Source organism: Rhamphochromis sp. 'chilingali' (assembly GCF_963969265.1).
Source record: "Rhamphochromis sp. 'chilingali' genome assembly, chromosome: 21".
NCBI classification, from domain to species: Eukaryota; Metazoa; Chordata; class Actinopteri; order Cichliformes; family Cichlidae; genus Rhamphochromis; species Rhamphochromis sp. 'chilingali'.
In genome coordinates, this window is record NC_137949.1 from 17,166,359 (window position 1) to 17,187,586 (window position 21,228).

Here is a 21,228-nt window from a genome sequence, read left to right on the forward strand (position 1 = left end):
AAAAACAACCCGAATTTAACCTGAAAACAAAAGTGCTGAACTGCTAAAAGCTGAAGGTTACACAGAAGAAGAAGTTGGAAAAAAGCTGAAAATGTTTTAATTGTAAATTAGAAAAACCTAAGAAATGAGAAAAGAACATTTAGAGTCAGAAAACATCTGAAAGAATATTAAAAGGTCATATTCTTTGAATCACTGAATGACTAAAATGTGATCCCTCCACTTGGACCCACACAGTTTAAAAAGTTTACATCTCTGAGCTTTGAAAGACAAGATGTTGGAAAGAGAACAACGATGGCGACGTTTTGAGGGTAAAATGATGGCTGTAACACTGTGGACACAGCAGCAGTTGAAAGAGAAGTGTTTAAGATGAATTTTGGCAGAGTGGCAGGCAGAGCTCGTTAAGCAGGCAGGTGTGAGCCTGGTTGCTATAGTGACCGCACCCAATGGCTCCATACACACGGACACAGACATGCACCTCACTTTTGCTGCTTAAAATGAACAGAAAAGTCAGGCTGAAACAAATCGCTCCCAAATGAAAAGTAAAAGTCGTGTTGACAAAATTCTTTCACCGTGAGCGACAGCAGCTTCTAGTCTACTGAATTCTCAGTTTTCATGCCTGTGGAGTTTATTATATGGACGTGGTGACAGTGGAAAGACACCATGCTCTTCTGATTTTCAAACGAACCTTCTGAGCCATTTTAACATTAGAGTCTATGGAAGAGTTGGAGGGAGGAGGCTGTGCATTGGTGACATTTATGAAAGAACCATAACACCTAGTACAATAGTAAACACATTGGATGAAAGAGGACAGCCATGGCTACGTTTTGAGGGTAAAATCATACCTGTAGAGCAAACGCTGCGGACACAGCAGCAGTTTTAAAAAAGATTTTAAGATTATTTTTTTTGCTCCTCTCACTCTAGCAGTTGAGCTGCCTCACTCTAGCCCCAACATTCCGTCCCATACACACCCATTATAAACTCTGAAACGGGTGAAAAAACATCATGAAACTTAAACTGGAACTGAAGAAAAAGTATAATAGATATTGAAAAGATAAATACAAGTTGAATAGTTGAATGTCTTGTCTTCGTTTTAAAGTTTGAATGGTGGCTCTATGTGAACGTATGTTGAAGTAGTAAGAGTTTAAAAATGAGTAAGTTGAATGAGAATTTGAAGGGTCTCCCCATTGAAATACATGGGAAATTTTTGTTGAATAAAGTTGAATAAAATTAAAAATATAAATGTTAAAAATGAGAAAAATACAAGCAATCATGTCCAAAAGAATAGGAATCTAATGGTGTTTGAATGGTTTTTCTAAGTTGAACGGTTTTGAAGGAGTAGGCTTTCAAAAAACGTACGGAATAGATAATAAAATAGAAGAATAAAGATTAGAAGAACAATACTGTGAATGCTTTTCAAGCATTCACACTAATAAACGTGTTTCAGCTTTTACTGGAATAGGCTGATGGCAGAACCAGATGTGGCACATCTATGAGGAATTGTATTTTCTTTTTTTACACCTCTGCTTTTCCCGGTCCCTGGAGTCAGAATGTCTAAAATGATGAAGAATATTTGGTGGGACATTGAAGAGGTCAGCCTTTGTCCCTCAGTGGAGCCATAAGCAAGCCAGAACTCCCACTAAACCAAAAGAACATATGATAGTATTCAGCAAGCATTAAGGAGGGGGGCCATCACATTTTGCTTCAGTGACCACCTCAGGTAGTTCCTTGTGTATTTTTACTGTGCCTTTATAATAAATAGCAAATTTGATTTATTGGTAGAATTAAATTTTATTTTAATAATAAAGTTTTAAAGTAAATGCACTACAGTAATTCGTGAGCCCTTTAGCATTACAGCAAATTACAGCAATCTGATGGCTCAGACACACTAAATTAAAACTAGCACAGGGGATTGCACAGGTTTCCTGGTGGGAAGCGACCTGTCTTTACTCAGACTCTACAATCACTCTCAGATAAAGATAAAAATGGTAAAAGTTTGCTAATAATTACCAGCTAATTTATAAATTCAGGCAATTTCAGGCAAATGCAGTCAATCTGAGTCAGTCTGTGCCAGTTACGGCAACTAATCTGCAATATGTCTCTCTGAAATAGCAACTGAAACTTGTTTTTGGCAGGTAAATTATCATTCTGCAGCAACTATGTCACTATTTGTGGAGGTCTTTCTGTTTCTAATCTTGCTGATGAACAGATGTAGCTAGCAACAGGTTTGCCATCTTGCCAGTTTATCACAGTTAATATCCATATTATCACAAATAGTTGGCTTGTAATTGCGAACTTAACTCCATTCAGTTGCAAACTGATAACAGTCACATTCAATGTTGTTGGCATTTTATCTCCATCTTGATGCACCAAAGTCACTTTGAAGGCAGCAACAGGCTGCGAGTTTTCACAGACCTTTTTTCTGGTCTTCAAAGCAACAAATTCAAAGACACCTGGATTGCAAGTTAAAGACAGCTTTCGTTGTTATGATGTTGCACTTTGGCCATGTCGATTTTCTTCATGTTTAAGCTGTTTGAACAGGTGGTTTGATCACCTTTTTGATGTCAACTCTAAAAAGTTTCCTTCAATTTTTTAAGTGTGTCAGAGGAGAGGCTGCAGCCCTGTCAGTAATAACACTGCTGATCTCAACATATTCTTCACTGCTGTTTTTTCAACCATTTTCTTACAGAGAGAGCGCCGTCTTGGGCTGAATTGTTTAATAATTTATGCTATCCTGGATGAAAAGCATCACCTTTTGTGTTTTGCCTCACTCATATGTCTCTTTTGTTGTGCAGTAAAAACCTGCCAAAAACAAACAAACAAAAATAATAGCGAGGGGTCACTCAGTCAGTGTGTTATGATTGGTGGAAATAGCTGACCTGTCTACGTGCCCTACACGGCGCCAGGGTGTTGAGCCATTAGTTATATCAAACCCTAGCAGACGGTTTGTTGGAAACATTCATGGTAGTTTTCCTTTTTGGGACCAAATTTATTGCCTTCGTTTATTTTTTGTTTTATCTTCCATTTAATTGTTTTTTTGAGTTTAGTTTTAAGTAGCTGCTAAGCACTAAATTATTTAGTTATAGTGAAATTTATCAGACCACCTGTCATAAAAACAAGAAAACAGTAACATTTTAGAACTCTGTCTGCATCGTATACTAAAAATGATATCAAATAACAAGCGGAACTTTTTTTTAATATACCCAAATTTTAGTCGGCACATTGGAATTTGGAATTTGTGCTGCTGTTTTGGGGATTTGCCTCTGGAACAGGTTCGTTTTGCAGCCACAGATACATATAGTTACTTTTTCTCACCGGCTGCTTTAGACTTTGTTGGCTTTGATGAGGAGCAGAGGCAGGACTTGTAATGATATTTAGGCATTTGTAACTTTTATATTTTATCCCACCTTTTGTTTTTATTTATTGTGTATTTATTTAGTTTTGTGTATCAACTTACTGGTTCATAGTTTTCAGGTTTAACTGTAGACTTAAAATAGCCAGCTGCCTAGCAGAGCCTCCAAAATATATTTTTTTCACATGTCAGTTTCTTTGTGTGTGTCTATTTATTCAGTAAGTGTAACGAAGCCAACAGTGTAAATGTGACAAGGTCAGAAGCTTTTGTTATTCATCCAAATACAGGTGGCAGTTCCTTTATGTAGTGCTGCACTGACCCATCACTCTGAGCATCAACCCTGGTGCTGCGTTTACACATGGCGCTGTCAGAAAGGTCATGCCCCAAGGTGAAGAAGTCGGGCGTTCTCCATCAGTCCTCGTTGTGACACATTACTAGCGGCACAAGAGCTTTGCCGCACGATGAGGTGCTTAGCAACAACAGAAGATGTGAGCTCCTTGACCTTTTCCTTCTTTTTCTTTGTTTTAAAATGCCTCCCATCTTTTTTTCCTTCATGCGTTTTCATTTCCCAGATTAATTTTCTTTTATGGCTCAGCGCCAAAGTAAACTGCATGTTCTTCATCAGAAGTGAGAATTCATCGGAAACACCTTGGCACACTGTCTCATCTCACTGATGATGACACACATTTGGCCTATTAAGTCTTCCCGTATCATATCATAACTAGGTGTGGGACCATATGCAGTGACTAATGCCACAGAATGCCTCTGACGCTGATGAATTGATAATTGTCTGCGCACGATAAACAAACATATTTCTCACTGCATCTGAGTCATCTGTGGCATCATGATGTCATAGCAGACATGCAGTCAGGGAACATATTTTCTGTGTGCGTGTCATCTTGGTGGTGATGACACTTGAGACCATTTGTTTGATTGTCACTGGTAATTAGTGTAAGGGTTTTTTCTGCTGAAAACATTCAGTATATGCAGTATCGTGGCATTAAAGAAAGGAAGAAAACATGAACCCAACCCCCGCTTTACTGATGTTCTTTACATCCCTACGAGTGTATATATAAATAGATAAGTGCTCATCTTCTATATCAGGAAATGATGAGATTTCACGTGCCTTCTAGAAGGCTTGTAACAATGGTTCATCACCTCTTTCTCAAGTGTGGAAACAAATGTCAGAATTGTATTTAAGGAGATGAAGGCGAGCACCTCGGCATCCATCACAGCCTTAGGAGGGGTGGTGAGAGGGCACACAGCTCACATCCACTCCCCACTGCTGCAGTGACCCCAGTATCACTCCTTGATACCAAAGGTCATGTCCGCCTCCCGTTTCCCTCTGCGAATCCCTGACTCCCCCTCCCCCATAACCACCCACACTGCGTCTCCAAACGAGCAGTCCCACCCACCTGCTTGTACCCCCAGCTGAGCATCAGAGGTTTCCAACATTACAGTCTCAGGAGAATACCTCCACCACCCCCAGCACCCTCCCCCTCTTTCTCCTCCGTCCCCGCTCCACTGCTCCACGCCTCCATTGAATTACTTCCATTTGGCCTACTTTCCACCCTCGCTCCCCGTCAAGTTATGCACCATCTATATGTTATTTTTCTGCAACACCTCCAGATGTTCTTCTTCCTAATCCTTTGTGTTTCTCTCATATGAATCCTGGCGTTGGGCAGCTTTTATTTAAGTCTCAAATCCTTGGCCTTCTCAGCACCTCTCGTAACTTCAATGTGAAATTTTGTCCCTCTACATTACATGTCTGTGCTCATTTGTGAAACTGTGCTTTGGCTTACCCTTGACTTACCAATGACTTCAAAAAGACCCACAATAAATAAACACTGTCTCTGCCTGGCTTTGCCTTCCTTCCTCTCCCTTTATTTCACTAAAGCAATGCACCAAAGCACAAATCAATCATCATAATCTCAGAGAAGCAGAAACAAACAACTGTATTCACAGACTGCAAATCAAATATCCAAGATTCAGTGAATTATTTTCCAATAATCCAATTTGCAAGGCTGTTATAAATGTGCTAATAAGCTCTATAATGTCACATGTTAACGTTCCTAAGGTGAGGCACAGTGAGAATATCCCAGATGTTTTGGTCTCTTTTAGCTCAAACTTTGCAAACATTACAGCTGTGTGACCCAGGCAGTAAAGATGAATGGGATTGTCAACAGTTGTTGACAACAGTAGTTTTCATGCAGCTTTGATCAAAAAGTATTTTCTGTAGTCCATGTGAGGTTGGGTATAATTTAGCTCATGTTAGCAAGCCTTGTTTAAAAACCACAAGAGGCATCGAATGTGACCACATTTTATAAAATTGAGACTTCTGTTAATAATGACTGGAGACAGACAAAACTGCCAATATAAATCAAGCACTTCGCAGACAGAGGCAACAGAGGCAGCCTGTTCTCACTCCCATGCCATGAGATACTGTTGGTAGCTCAAAGCGGTTGGTGAGATGGGCTCGCTGCCAATTTCTTGCATATGGCCGCTTGTAAACGACCCCTTGGAGTTACTTTTAAACAAACTGGTAAAGTGTCATTTTCCAACACGAAGGTTAATGATGTAAAGAGGCCAACACGTTTTCATCCCGACGTGCTGTATAGTGGAGCTTTTTCAGATGCCTCCTACGTCTCCCCATTACTCACAAGGTGTCCTTTAGCGTCAGTGCTCAGATGCTTTGGCTGCAGTTGCACTGGCCTTTCACATGTAACAGCCCCATTTGCAGATGTATGAAGGCCTCAAACGGAGGCTGGTAGAGGAGAGGTGGTGACATAATTTCCAGAGTTGAGAGTAACCAGCAGAAAAGATTGTGGTTTGGGTTAAAATAAACCCCTTTACTTTGCATATCTATGCAATGCCACAGTATCAGACAGAATGACAACATTTGACACCCTAAGAAGAGAAATGGCATTAGGATGAGTTGATTGCCAAGGAGTGTTGAAACAACATACGAGTGCTTTCAGAGTCACATCACCTTTAAAGACCAACAAAAGCCATATTTAGATGTGGAATTAGTTTGCATTCACTCCGTGTTTCCGTTTATGCACCATAAAAAAGATCATGGATTTAGTTGGCATGAAGCACTTCACAATATTAACATGTTAAAAGGCAAGTGTTTCCTTTCTACAACAGGCTTGTCCTCCACTTTCATACGCCATCATGACAACACCATCACCTTTCTGAAAAGGTCTGACATTTCATCTCCACTCACATGACTGGAAGTCACCCGCATGTTGTTTACACCACTCTTTCCACCAGCTCAGTGCTTTTCATATGAAGTAGCAGCAGAACGAAGTGTTCCTTTTTCTTTTTCTTTTTTTTGCAAATTAATCCAGCTTGAATATGGATGTAATGAGATTGAACACATACAGTAAGGTTGGTTCACTGGGTCAAACTATAAAAAAATTCTAACTTTAAATTGATAAATATCAATAATGCATTGCAAGTGAAAAGAAAAATGAATTTCTTTTTTGTCTTTCTGCATTTTTTTGCTATGTCACCAGTATAATTGCCATGAACTGCAGTTTACTAAAGGCTGTGTTTTCTGTCACAAAGAAATAACATTTTGTCGGGAACTAACAATTTTATAACTTGATGGTTATTTAGGCCAAAATTCCCATTGGCTTTAAATGAGCATGGGGAGCTGCAGTGGTTTGAATGATCACAAAAATCTGAATAAACTCATTAATTAATGGTGCAGTGAAGCAACACTGTCAGTGAAGCACTATTAATGCAATTAGAATTGTCAGCCCTAGAAAATGTCACAATAACCAACTGCATTATTGTGACACAACTCTAGTCCAAGTAGATGATGTTTTTTTGTTAAAAATTTGGTATACCACAAAATACCATCACCATGTAGTACGGTGGCAGCTGGCCTATAGATCACTCTGTATTGTGTTGTCATTGTGAACATACTATATGCATTCACGGATTCCTAGAAACACAGCCGTGTGTTTGTCCACATGTGACTTGAGTCACCCTTGTGGCTTTGAGCCCCCGCTTCAATGTAGGCCAGATCATTGCAGTGACATGTTATCAGTGACACGCTATCGGTAACACTTGGCCACAGCCACACATATGACTTGTGTGTCAGAGCTCAAGTGTCTCAGTGGCAAAACTATTGGCCATGTGCCAGTTATCACCTCTGGAAAAGGCAAAGATTTTTAATGAGTACAGAAGATAGAAGAAGATAGAAAGAGAGCACTTGGTGCCACGTAGATGCATACATATAATGTTTTGGAGTCTTGACTGCACTGTTGACCATACTGGTTGTAATATTAAGTCGTATTTCATCCATGGTACTCTGGTGGAAGTATTGATCTAGGGATCTAATTTATTAGTCAACTATACAAGGGAAAAAAATGAGATGAACCCACTAGTCTAAAACTAACTCAGATTTCAAGTTAAATTTGACAACCGTTTAATGTCAATGACTCTCTGAACAAAGGCATTCGAAACCATTAGTCATATTCTTCTATAAGAATCATGCCGCTTAACTATTCAGCTCCTCACATTGTGCATTATGAAAATTGCACGTTATCCTTCAAACTGACAAAAATCACACCCCTCTCCATCTGAAAGAGAAACACCAAGGCGTTCCCAGGTCAGTTGGTAGATGTAATCTCTCCACCGTGCCCTGGGTCTACCCTGGGCCTCCTCGCAGTCGGACACACCTGGCTGAAATACAGCCTCGACAGGAGCCAGTTAAGGTATAGTAAGGTCTGGTCGAGTAGTCGCGCACATCCTTAAGTTTATCATATAATTATGAGTCAGTAATAGGTGATGCTGTGTTTTCTTTCTTTTGGGGTGGGGACATCATTGGTTAATTCTTTTGTAACATGATGTGCTTGTGATGTTTTTTCAGCTGCGTTTATGATAATTATGGGATTAAACAGACTTAATAAAAAGCCATGATGAATACCACCATAACTGAAACCACAACACTGTTTGGCCTTTTGCACTTTTGACTAAGATTTTGCATTTTTAAGACTTATTTTAAATAGTGGCGACTAAGTGGTCATCCAGGCAGGTTTCTTACGAGGAACTTACTTCTGACAACATTTGGATCACATGTCTCTCTCTCTCTCTCTCTCTCTCTAGACACTTAATAATCTGGTTTCAACTAACTGCCGTCCTTTGGTGAACAACAAGTCATTTTGTTCATAGATTTGAGGGTGTTTAGATGTGATGATAGATGTTTCATCCAGTAACGTGTCAAGTAGTTGTCAAAAGTGACTGCCTGCTGCTTTTGTTTGTTATTGTCATGGGATTAAAGTGATTTAAAGAAAGGCCAGAATGAATACCACAGTAACTGAAAATCTCAGCCATATAGCCGAAACTAAACCACATTTGGCCTTTTATATGAGCAGTGGAGACAGACAACAAGTACAGGGAAATACAGCAAGGCAACGAAATACAGTGACTGTCTGGCTGGCATTTGCCCTAAACACTCACCTGATGGCCCAGAAATGTACAGTACATGCAGATTTTGGTCATCCTATGCTTTGAAGATGTTTATAAGACTATGTTAAATCTAGGACCTCATCAACTACTGACTTTGCTTTTGGGACACTCTTTATAGCACTTCTGGAGTAGCCACTGAATATCCAGGCCAAAATGTCCACGTCTATTTTGCCATGAATTTTACTGGGATTGTTTATGAATCCCAGTAAATTTAAAAAGGCAAAAATAAAAATATTAGACATTAAGTCTGCGCAAACTGCATCACTTGGACTATAAGCGAGCCACTTTAGGAAAACAGGCAGTTTCTAGTACTAAAAGGCTGGTCCCTTGTTTATAAATTCAATATATTTATATGTAGCACAGTTCACTGTATTTTTGTGTGTATAAATGATAGATGGATGCTTCAACCAATAACCTGCTAATAATTTACTGAGGCTGACTGCCTGTGAACATCTTTCTACTCAGGAAGGCAACATGTTTTTTCCACTTTGGCGCTGTTGGTATGGAATTGTTGAACTTATTTTAGCCAGCTGATGGTAATAAATTAGTTTTTTTGTTTGTTTTTTAAGTGCTTGCCCTTTTCTGTAATGAAACGTGGTTTTTAAAAGTCCAAGTTTCTGTTGATTTTTATAATCAGCAATGACAACTTATTAATATCGACACAGCTTAAATTGACAGAATACATTCTGAGGATTGTTTGGGGTTTTTTTTCTGCTGGTACTCGCTGATTTGTTATAAAATGTACTGGCAAGTACTACTGGGCAGATTACAATTTGTGACCGCACCCTTCATACTAACAGTCTCCACACACTAAGAGGCACGCTCATATTCTTCAGGTTGCAAACACACCCCGTGCACAGAGCCTTTGTGACTGTGGCAACAGAGAAATGTTTAGGTGTGTTTGGGTGCTGTTTTACCAAGTTGGTTCCAGGTGGAGCATGTGTGTTCTGTAATCTTCCGACTATTGTCCTCACATCAAAATTGAGCCCTGGCACGAGGTACAGCTATGCAGTGACACAAGGTTGCCTGGTTAATTATCTACCTGCCTGAGTTACTGAATGACATGAGTGCTTTTTGAAATGGAGGGTTTGAAAATGGCCTAAAACAGATGAGATTTTCCAAGGGAACGTTAGGCCTTCTTGGACATGCCACTTTAGTGCTTTCTCTTGCATGCTCTGTTGCTGAGGTGGAGGGAGTGGGATCATCATGGTGCCTGCAGTACAGACAGCAGCACCACATCATTAGGAACAATATCCTCAACTCTCTTTCTCAATCAGAACATTTCATGTCATGCAAAGAGACATTTTGGCAGCTACCACCTTGACCCTGTGATTTGCTCCCTCGAGGAGTGATGACGTAAGTTGCTGTCAAACGTATGAAAAGCCTGACACAAACACATAACACAGTATGTCAGGCATTCATTCATTACATTCTGCTGAAGGACTCCAACTATTATTTAACATGTTATGCTGGTCAGTGCATTTTGTTTCTGTTTTGCTGAAATTGCTTGACATTGATGGCTCTCAACACTTCTTAAAAGAGCACAATGAAATGTATTTGCTGTAGAATGAAAGCAATTTCCACCAAAGATAAGGAAATAATAACTCCTGAATAAGGACATGCTTTCCAACACTCTGTTTTTCTTGTGTTTCTTTTCATTTGGATTCATTATTTAGTGCTAGCGTTTTTCTCACACACTCAAACTTACAGCGCAGCATTCAGGAGCATAGTATGACCAATATGAAGATATAATTGGCAGCAATGTAAGACAACTTTACACTCCATCTAAAATGATATTATTCGACATCTCACCAACCACTCTGGTAATTCAGTAATACCCAAGGTTTAATATTCAGCTTCAAAGATTGGATTTAGTCACACTACCTTGATAGAAACCAGTATGACAATCCTGTATGAAAGTCAGTGTGGAGTGACTCCCACATTAGAGTGAACTCTGTTTTTTTGTTTTTTTTATTTAAACTATTCTCGTCTCGGGGGCATGAAGTACTACTGCTTAGTACAAAGATACTGGTGTCTAAAAGATGAGCATGATGTGACCTTTAGCATCTGTGTCTTTATGCTCTGACCACAGCAATATTGAATGCTGAAAGTAAACTATTGTATCTGAAAAATTGACACATAAATCACAAGACTCAACCACTTGCTGCTCCTTTGAGCATTTGCATTTAGTTGAACTATGTGTTCATTTTCTGTTTAATTTAGCTTTCATTCGCCTTTTGGTTAGGTTTGGGCAACCAAAATTACTTCAGGAACTGACTGAGGTTTGGGTTAAAACATGCATGTTCACAACATTAACACTGGTTACTGAAAGAAATATTTGGGACAAAACAGCAATATTTCATGTCGCGTTATTAAGAATGGACTTTTTTCTTTTCTTTCTGGACTGTTTTTTTGGTAAAATACATGCCTCTTAACAGACCTATTAAACTTTAGTACTTGGATGACACTTTTCTCTAAAATCCTGCTTATCCTTGTCAGAGTTAGGGTAGCTAGAGCTTATCTCCGCTACCATAGGTCGAGAGGTTCAGGGTACACCCTGGACAAACACAGAGAGAGAAACCATCCACACTCACACCTATGGGCAATTTAGAATAACCAGTTAACCTTACCCCACTAATTGCATGTCTTTGAACTGTAAACTCCACGCAGACGGTGGAGTCAAACTTGGGACTTACCACACCTCTGTCCTGCCCTAGCATTAAAAAAAACGAAGCATAAAAACACCATATCAAAAGCAATCAGTATGCAGAACCGTTTACCTATAGCAGATATAAAATTTGATCCAATTTCTTTTGTTGAATCTATGAAAAATGCCAAAGACTGTCTGTCTGCCAACAAGGTAACTCCTAAAAACTCTTGGCTAAAAATTTGGCATATTTCAATGAACCATTTGACAAAATTGGACAAGTGGAGGACAAATTAAGTTAATAAACAGTATCTGGAAGTCTTTAAAAAAAGCAAAGAAAAATGTATCTACTGTTCAACGAAGCCTCATCAGAAATGGGCTCAGTGGAAATGTGGCTCCCAAGAACAGATTTATAAGCAAAGGAAACGTAGGCTGTATTATGACAAATAACATAAGAATTATGCTGAAAGTCAGTGGCAACGGGTATTATGAAATGATGAATCAAAATTTCAAAATTTTGGTTGAAACCATTGTCAACAGAAGGTCAGAAGAGAGGTACAATAGTGAGTGCCTACTGCCATTTGTAAAAGAAAGTTAAATTGATGGAATTATTAATGAATTACGAATGCAGAATAATATAGGCAGACTTAGATCCACCGTGTAATTCCATCTGGAAAGTGTCTGATTGGCAATGGCTTCATTTTTTTTGCATCACTATCATCCCTAATAAATTATCAGTGCAGTAAAAGCATACCTGGATAACAGAAAAAAACACACACACAATAGAACACTAGTTCATGGATTGGCCTCCCCAAACCTCGGAATTCAACATTATTGAAGCAGTCTGGCATAATCTTTACAGAAAGTGAAATAAAAGGCAGCCAACAATCCCAAGAAGAACTTTGAATCTCCTTCAAGAATCCTGGAGAGAAGTTCCTGAAAAAAACCTAAAGAAATTACAATAAAGTTTGCCTAAGAGAGTTTGGTAGCTATACCAAATATTAATCTCTTTGAGCTCCTTAAATTGCTCCAACTCTGTTTTTGCTTAATATTGTATTTTCATGTATGTTTGCAGATAATTCAATAAGTCACTGCACCTATTTCCCATTCTCCTAGCAAAATATAAATAAATAAATAAATAAGGGGCGGTTCAATACTTTTGCTCAACACTGTGTACAGGGATGAAGCACTGTGTCCAGCATGTCTACAGGGGCACTCAAAGCCTAGAAGCTGGACACGTCCTCACACAACAACCCTGCTGTCAGTCAAGCCGGCCCATTACGTTGGGCATGACATTTAAAGTTGGGCGAAGAAGATGGACAAAGTGCCCTTACCTCCTCCGTTTGAGCCCTGCAGTTGAGCCCCTGTGCAGCATTCGCGGATGAGTGTGTTTGTGTGTGTGACTTTGGTCAGACTTGGTCTGGCATAAGGACAGCTGTCACATTTCCAACCTGTCACATGCGACACAGAGGAGATGCCAGAGGCCAGGGCATCGGGGAGCACAAGGACGGACACAAGGAAAAGCGCGTTTGTGTATGCATTTATGTCTGAAAGAGTAACGAGCATGGAAGATGTGTAGTTGTGGCCACGTGAAAGAGCTTGACTTGGAGGCACCCTCTAACCTTGATGTCCACACAAATGTACGTGCTCTTCACCCTCTTTCTTAAAACTAGTCCTTGAGCTCTTGAGTCATATTCTCTGAGGGCACGTAGTAAATACTGGGCACAACGTAGAACTGCAACTGCTGCAGGATGCCCTCCCTGTCTTGCAGTCCTCAGAGTGAGGCCATTTCAGTGCTCATTACTTACTGATGAAGAAGCCTCTTCATTAAGGTTCTGCCTGTGGCTTGTGGAGGAAAGGCTTTTTTTGTTTCTTCTCAACTAACTCTTTACATAAGCAAGCAGCAGCTGCCCTCAAGTGTATTTGGTTAAAAGGGAGAAACATTAATGGCCATTTGGGGCCTTTTATTTCATTACAGAGGGAAATGCTCTTCTGTTTTAATTTAAGTAATGGTTTCAAGGCAAGCAGGTTAAAAGGTCAACTTTTGTTCTCATTGGGATAGTTTTGAGAGAAGAAAGGAGTTTTTAAATTACCACTGCACTGCAAGCACATCCCTTCTGTGTATTCCATAACCAAAACCAGCTGTCAAGTAAATCATTTGTATTGCCTCTCTACGCTTTAATTTACTTTAAACACCCCACTTAAGAACAAACTTTTTTTCCCCAGAAAATTGCATCATGAAATTTGAGTTCAAGTTCAAGCTTTAGATAAACATCTTTGTCTCTCTCTCCGTACTCTTGAAATTTTTTTTTATATCTTTTAATACTCAGGAGTCTGGGTACTTGAATCTACAGCTCATGGGACTTCAGGGATCATGAAATTGGAGATTTAAAAAAAGAAAAAATTAGGTTACACTGTTGTCGGTTTGCAATACTTGGACAGTTCTAAGAGTCAAAAATAGCATCTTCCCCACAAGCAGCATTCACTCACAAAGACAGCAAGATCTGACATCTTTTTTCTCTAAGTTATCCAAATGTTTAACCTCTCAGTCAGCCGCAATTTAGTTTAAGTTGCACGATTAATCAATTGGTTCTTAACTCTCACCGATTGCCAGGCAGTGAGTAGAGTAGAGTAGAAGTCTATCGAATTTGTGGATTCCTTCACTAAAAACATATTTGATGACTTATGATGATAACATCCATACTAAATTAAGATTGTCTAGATTATGACATGAAGACATTTGCTTTGGCTTGATTGATTTCACTTGGTTTGGATTCATTTAGTCTTGTCTGTTGCAGAGGAGAACTCTGCAACTAGGGGTTTTTGAGCTTGTTCCATTGCTTAAAATTCTGGGATTTGGGGAGTTTTGCTAGGTCAATGCTTTAGTGCTCTTTTTGATGTTAGCCAGCTTCCTTGTGAGCTGTGTTTTATGCTTCGGTGGGGTAAAGTATCCGTTGCAATGATGATCAATCTTATCCACTTCACCTATAACGGGGCGCACTCATAGCAGTGTTTTTACTGCATATATAAGTTTTTGTCTCCAAATCTCCCAAAAGACAGGTTTTATCCAACCACAAAGGAAAACCCACTTCCCCATTCCAGTGTTTTTACAAAAAGACCTTTTCCTTATTTAGTTAATGATGTATCCAATTTTTTGAAATGAAAGTAAAACACACTTTTACTTAGAAGACCCTTGGACTTTACCATATGTATCCTAATCATTCTTACTATTGGTTGTCAGCCTCCAAAGCCCAGTATTTGGCCAGGAGAGGACCTATGTAAGATGTAATGTGGCAACAAAAAAAAACCATGGCTTGTCAATAAAGTTCATCAACCTGTGGTGATGAGATTCACCAATCTCTCAACTTCATGTCATTGTTTACTGGTGCAACAATGACACGAAGTTGAGAGCAAGTTGTTCAACTCTCAGCTACGAGACAAACCCCAGGTTAGGAAGCAGTTGTCCACTACATGATAATGGGAAACAAGTAAATCTCTATACATGGTAGAGGCATATGTGATTCTGATATTCGGGCCTTTGTCAAGACTTAAAAACGGCGTCACATAGCTACTAGGAAGCATTGAGACTCTTAGTCTTGGAGGAAAAGTTTAAACTTGGATCAGACTTGGATGACACTACTTACTTTTCAGTTTTACAAACAAAAGTGAGGTTGTAAAATAATCGCGCAAAAGTTTGATGTGCAGTTATACTTACCTAAACAAGACAAAACAACTATTTTTATCTGTGTAGTCCAGTTCTTTTGCACAGCACATTAATTTAGAATGGCAATAGCTAAAAGTTAAAGGGTCTGCCTTTAGTTTGTTTGTTTCACTGATGCAATATGACTTGTGACAGCTCCTCGCTGTCTTCTGGGACGAGATCAGTCTGATTCATTCCGCAAAAAGGCTCTCCCTTCAACGGCGCCCTTGGTCTGACCGAATCGAGGGATGGTCCACTGCAGCCCATGCAGAGCTGGCCCATGCTCCCCTCCTAGCCCTCTCCACCTTCCTGTTGGTTCTCATCCGTCTGTTTACTCTCTCCCAGTCCGAAGGAAGCATCCATTAAATCACCTTTAAAGATGAGAACGGGACTTGACAGCTACAAACTGGAGCAAAACAATCTTTTCCCAAACCCCACGCCCACCCCAGCCCCACATCTCCACGCCTGTTCCTATCTGTCCCATATTGTCAGCGGCAGAAGCCGCGAGCGCTGCTGAGAGACAGAGAGCAGCTCTTGTTTACTGATGCACACTATATTGATGTGAGCTGATTCCATCAGGCAACACGTTTGGATGCCACACACCCTGTCGTCTTTCTCTGCCTCCTTTCGACGTCTTATGTCTTTACCCCCTAATGTATCTGCTGCGACAACACACTGCGTGACAGTCAGTGTAGCTTAAGCCATTGTAGTGACCAATAAATACATGTGTTACTATATAAATGTACTGCAGAGTAAAGAGCTGCATTAATAGCCCTTTTTATTTTATTTGCCTTTTCTTTGCCTTTTGGTCCTCTGACATTTTTCTTACTCTCGATTCTGTAATTATTTATTATTGATTTTATTGTTTTTGATTAATTCGATTGTTTTTTTTTTCTTTAATTAAGCAAATGATTAAAAATCATTCGATTACATGGTGAGAAATTAATTCCACTCCACTTAAGGAGAAAATGTTCAGTGAAGGAGTTTATTTTTCTCAAACCAGAGGTCATTTTTGGTTTTGTTATTAGCACACCAAAGCGTGCGTGATTATTTAATAAGCTTGATTACATTAGAGGCTGCTTTGCTGCAAACTGGTTGCACTGCGCCTCTGTCCATCATGTATGGTGGTTAGATTTCCTCTCACCACGGCGGGCAGCGATTATAACAAATGGATGAGTTCAAACCATCTGTAAGACATTTGATTAACGCTGCTGAGCCTTCATGGAGAGAGATAGGGAGTCGAGAATGGTGTTTGATGTGGAATTGCACTAATGACAGTGCTCGGGAAGTAGCCATGCTCTAGGAAAAACATCACAGAATGAGAAATTAGAACCTCAGAGAGACGGATGAGGTTTGCAGCGAGCAGCTCCGGGTGGCCTCTGCATCCATCTCACACATGATTTGATTGGTGCTCCCAGTCATCAGCTCAGCCTCATGGTGCAGCTGTTGAAGTTAATGTGGCATGAAACAAAACAGATGTTTCTTCTGGTGTCTTCCCTCCTCGCCTTTCCATCTACTTTGATATTTTTGAGGCTTGTGCAATTGTTGTGAAATGTATCATCCAAAACAGGGAACTGTTTGCTTCTCAATCTGAACTCTTTCGAACCTCTTATCAAATCCGTCACTTGCTTCCTTTTGGAAATTTGACACTGCACATGTTATAAATAACTCAAGTGGTTTGAGGTAGATGTAGTGTTATTTTCTGTTTAGCTACTTGTCGCTTTTGTTGCATCGCATGTACACATACAAGGTTATCGTATGAACGGTGGCAGATGTATTGATTAAAATGGAAGTGTGTCTGCTATTAGAGTGACGAGAGCTTCCTGTAAAGAAAAGGCGTAGGAGTCTGCAGATATGCTAGCAGGTGTTCAAGGCTATACTCACGCACAAAAGCACAAGCAAATACATCCTATAGTTCAGTAGGTTTGTTTACTATCTTACTTTCAAGAGTGAGTATGCTAACATTTCCATCATATCCTAAGAAATCATTTCATCCATTGTTGGATGTGCTATATATGTATAAAAAAAACAGGTAAATTGGGGAAATTATGGCCATTTTTCAATTATATACGTGCCTCATAGTTGTGGTAAACTTGCCAGATAAAGTTTCCATTGGACTTTATTTTTATTTTATCTTTTTATTTATTTGTGGCAAGTTCCACTCAAGACTTTTTGACAGCTGTGGCAAGGTTCTCCTCATTGTTAAAGCGGCATCTCATCTCATTGTTCCACACACGTTTTACCGGTCCAACTCCTGGTAGTTGGCAGGTACCAGGTAGTTATATTGTGATTGTGGCCTGTCTGATGCTATCAGGTGCCAGTAAAAACAAGAGAAATATATACGGTATATATTAAGACAAGAAGAGTTTTATAAACTCTTGCCAAATCAAATATTAAAAGAAATATAATTATCTTTAGGTGTACCCCCCACTTTTTTAAACACATGTTTAAACAAATATCAGTCACATTGGCAACTTCTTTGACACCTTTTGCTTCAATTTATTTGGAACTGAATGCTGACATTTGACATTTTTGTTCTTTAAGTTTTGAGCAGTGTTTGTGGTACAGTGAAGCTCGTTGTCCTGTTCGGGGAGACGAGCCATCAGGGCATGCGTTTATCAGAGGTGGCCATGCTTGACCAGAAACAATGATTGGGTTGGTGATATCATTACCATGAATTTAGGTAACATGTTAAGGGAAGCAAACGTCTCACGGTTTTTTCTCCATAGAGGAATATTTGGATAAGTCCAAAGTTGTGCTAACACCAGGTGGTTTTTGTTCATTTGGGTTGTCTTTATTTCCGTTTGCTCCTCCTGCTGCAAAAAATAATTAATTTCTTCTTTAACATTGTTGATGTTGTACTTTTTTCTTTTAAAAGTACATAGCAACTGGAGAATAATGATTTGGTTAGCCATCTTTGATTGATGAGAACCTCGACCAGTTTACCATCTGAATTCGAGACTATGGCACAAGTTTCATTTAATCTCTGACTGACTTTAATGATCTGATTAGTTCATGTGTTTTAATAACTCTGAATGCCTTCATAGTCCATATTTTATTTTTTTATTTATTGTTTGTTTATTTACTAAACCAATCTGGCTTCTTCTATCTAAGGACACAGCACTGGACCCTGGAGAAGATGTGGCCCTTCTCTCAGTGAGCTTTGAGGATGCTGAGGCAACCCAAGTCTTTCCTAAACTGTACCTGTCCCCCAGCATCGAACAGTAAGTGACACTTACCATGTATGGCCATATATAATGTGTGTTCATAGTGATGGCAAGATCAGGAGGGGAAATTAAAAAACATTTACCTTAATTTCACTCTAAAAATCAACTTTCTCAACAAACAATCAACCAAAAACAACTCTTGCCACTGACTTATGTGTTTCTAGTGCTTCCAGTGGAGACTTTAAAGTAAAAAGTTTTTCAGTAACTAACTTTTAAAAGCAGCGCACAGCTAAAGGTGATGTGGCCCAGCTCTGCAGATGCAGGAGATAATCTCTGGATTCGAGTCAGTGTGCTGTGAATCTAGCGACTTATTATGTCACTGTGAATAGTCATACATCCCAGTGTCTGGACTCATCAGACGCTTTTTCAAAAACAATAAGAGAAGAACTAAAAAAAAATGAGATTGATGACACACGGAGTCTGAGCTGAGGGATGACTGGATGTCTGCAGACATCTGGAGTGTTAACTGTGCGAGTGTGTGTGTGTGCATGTGTGTGTGTGTGCGCCTGCGCTCGAATGTTTTCTGAGTCTGTGGGCACTGTGTGGGTATCGCTGCAGTGGGCTTCTTTGTTTAACTTTTTTTTTGTCTTGCTAGATTCAGTGTATGTGTTTGTGTGCATTTGTCACTTTCTATTTGGGTGTGTGTGTTTGTGCAGATGCGTGTTTGTGTGTGTGTTTGGATGCATGCATGCATGTATGTGGGTCTTCATATCTCAAATATATGTCTGTTTTCATGTATTTGAGTGCCCGGGCTTTGCTCAGAACACAATCTCTGTGTAAGTGTGGATGTAGATCTGTGTGTGTGTGTGTGTGTGTGCGCGTGTGTGTGAATGAGAGAGCGAGAGAGAGAGAGAGAGAGAGCGAGCCAGGTATGGGCCCATTCTGACCTCAGGGCCCCACAGTCTGGGCTTCCGTGCTCAGAATAATCTCGAGCTGATGTTTATTTACAAGCACACGCCCCGTCGCACCAGGTTAAGAGGCCTCTGCTCCCTCCCCCATCACCACCGCCGCCACCACCACCCGTTCTCGCTCTTGCCCTTTCTTTCTTTTCCTCTCTCTCTCTCTCTCTCTCTCTCTGTCTCTCGTTCTCTTGTCTCAACATGTTTTTTTTTTTCCACTCTCATCTGTGGCTTCTCTGTCTTGTTCTGCCCTTTAGTTTCTTTATCTGCTATTATTAAATTGTACCTTTCCTTTTGGTGCTTTAAAGATCTTGGAAAGAAAAGCAACTGGACTTGTGTCAGTTTCTTGAAGGCCTCTCACCATCTGAGAAGCTTCTAAGACCAAATGGTGGAGAGTCCCAGGTATTTAAGCCCTAGTGGGAGTTGTCTCTTAATAGGGCTGCTGACCCATTATTGTTCATGTGCCTCATCACACGAGCCAAGGTATGGGTCATTAACAGCAGAGGTTTCAGGTGAAACCATTGTCAGACCTTGCCGCACCCTATCATGTGAGCCAGTGAGATCAACTGACATGAGATGTGAGTGGGCGTTAAGGCACCTGTGAAGGGATCTCAAAACTGGATTGGAGATGGCAGACAGTCAGTGTCATAAGTAGGGATGGGTATCGTTTAGGTTTTATCCGATACCGGTGCCAAATCGGTACTTTTGAAACTGTGCCGGTGCTCAAACGGTGCTCAAACCGGTGCTTAAAGAATGGAGAACACAAAATTGGTCCAAAAACCTCTCATGTTCAGCTGTTTTTTGTAAAAAGATAACAATGTTAGCCTTTTCTGCAGCTATGGGGCATATATGGTATCACTCTTGGCTGGAAGCAGTGCTTAAACAATGTAAAAAACACAAACGTTGTCCAAAAACCTCTCATGTTTAGCTGTTTCCCTCTTTTTCTTTGGTCATTTTAGCCTTTTTGGCCAGGGTGAAGGGAGTATCTGCCATCAAACAAGAGGACAGCCGCATGTAGCTATGATGATGTTTGCTAGTTCACCTTACATGCATTAATTTAATAACGTGGTTAGCCTACTCAACGTAAATTACACACGAACAACATTAAGCTACTCACGCAGAGAAGAACGGCTGCTGCTGCCATCATCATCCGTCATCATTTCTGCTACACTGGCAGGGCTAGGGGCCAGGACTCTCCTCTTCGTGTTTTTGGGGGATGTTGCATAACAGGCAACCCACCCGCAGTAGATGTGCTCGGTGTGAGGTCTCACAGCAAGCTATCAAATATGGCGCATTTCTGGGCTTTTAAAAAAAACGCTATGCGTCGCCAGGTGTTTCATCGGATTTGAGGTGTTACCTCCTTTGACAGTATCACAGTATCAGCTTAAAGCACTTGTTGCAGGCTGCTGAGTTTGCATATTTTGCTGTGAAGTACAGCCAGACTTTTGACCGCTTCGCCCTGGACATTTTTAATCTGTAGCTCTGCTCTAAAAGAGCGTACGTACCTGGGCCCGCCTACTATCCTCAGAAACGTGATGGGTGATTGGCTAGAAGTGTATCACAGCTCAGGAAAAAAAAGCACCGAAATAAAGCACCGAAATGTGCGCTGCTTTTCGGTCTGGTTACTACCGTTTATGTCAGAACCGGTGCCATCATGGCACCGGACACCGGTACCCATCCCTAGTCATAAGCTGCTCCCTCTGTTCAAGGATTCCATGTTCACAGTGGACATAGATGGCTTCTTTCACTCCTCTTTCCCGATTATTCCAAGTTTGTGTTTGAGAGTGGTGAGAGTCAAAGAGATAAATGTGTGCGTGTTGGCTTGGGGTAAACTTCAAAGTGGAGGCTTCTACTTCTTGGGTTTTGATTTTGACCCAGGTGTCATCCACATATCTGTACCAGTGGCTAGGTGCTGTCCCTTCAAA

At 40.2% G+C, this 21,228-nt stretch overlaps 1 protein-coding gene and 1 long non-coding RNA gene across 2 annotated transcripts in view; both read left to right on the plus strand.

Annotated features, from left to right (window-relative positions):
* The window catches only part of LOC308390015, a 215,319-nt gene that overhangs the window by 138,972 nt on the left and 55,119 nt on the right, over positions 1 to 21,228 (plus strand). The window lies entirely within an intron of this gene.
* Positions 1 to 21,228, plus strand: part of babam2 (BRISC and BRCA1 A complex member 2) — a 126,694-nt gene that overhangs the window by 68,843 nt on the left and 36,623 nt on the right. Inside the window, exon 7 of the mRNA XM_080871203.1 lies at positions 18,292 to 18,401. Within this exon, the coding sequence (XP_080727329.1) occupies positions 18,292 to 18,401 (110 nt within the window). The remainder of the gene's footprint in view (positions 1 to 18,291; positions 18,402 to 21,228) is intronic.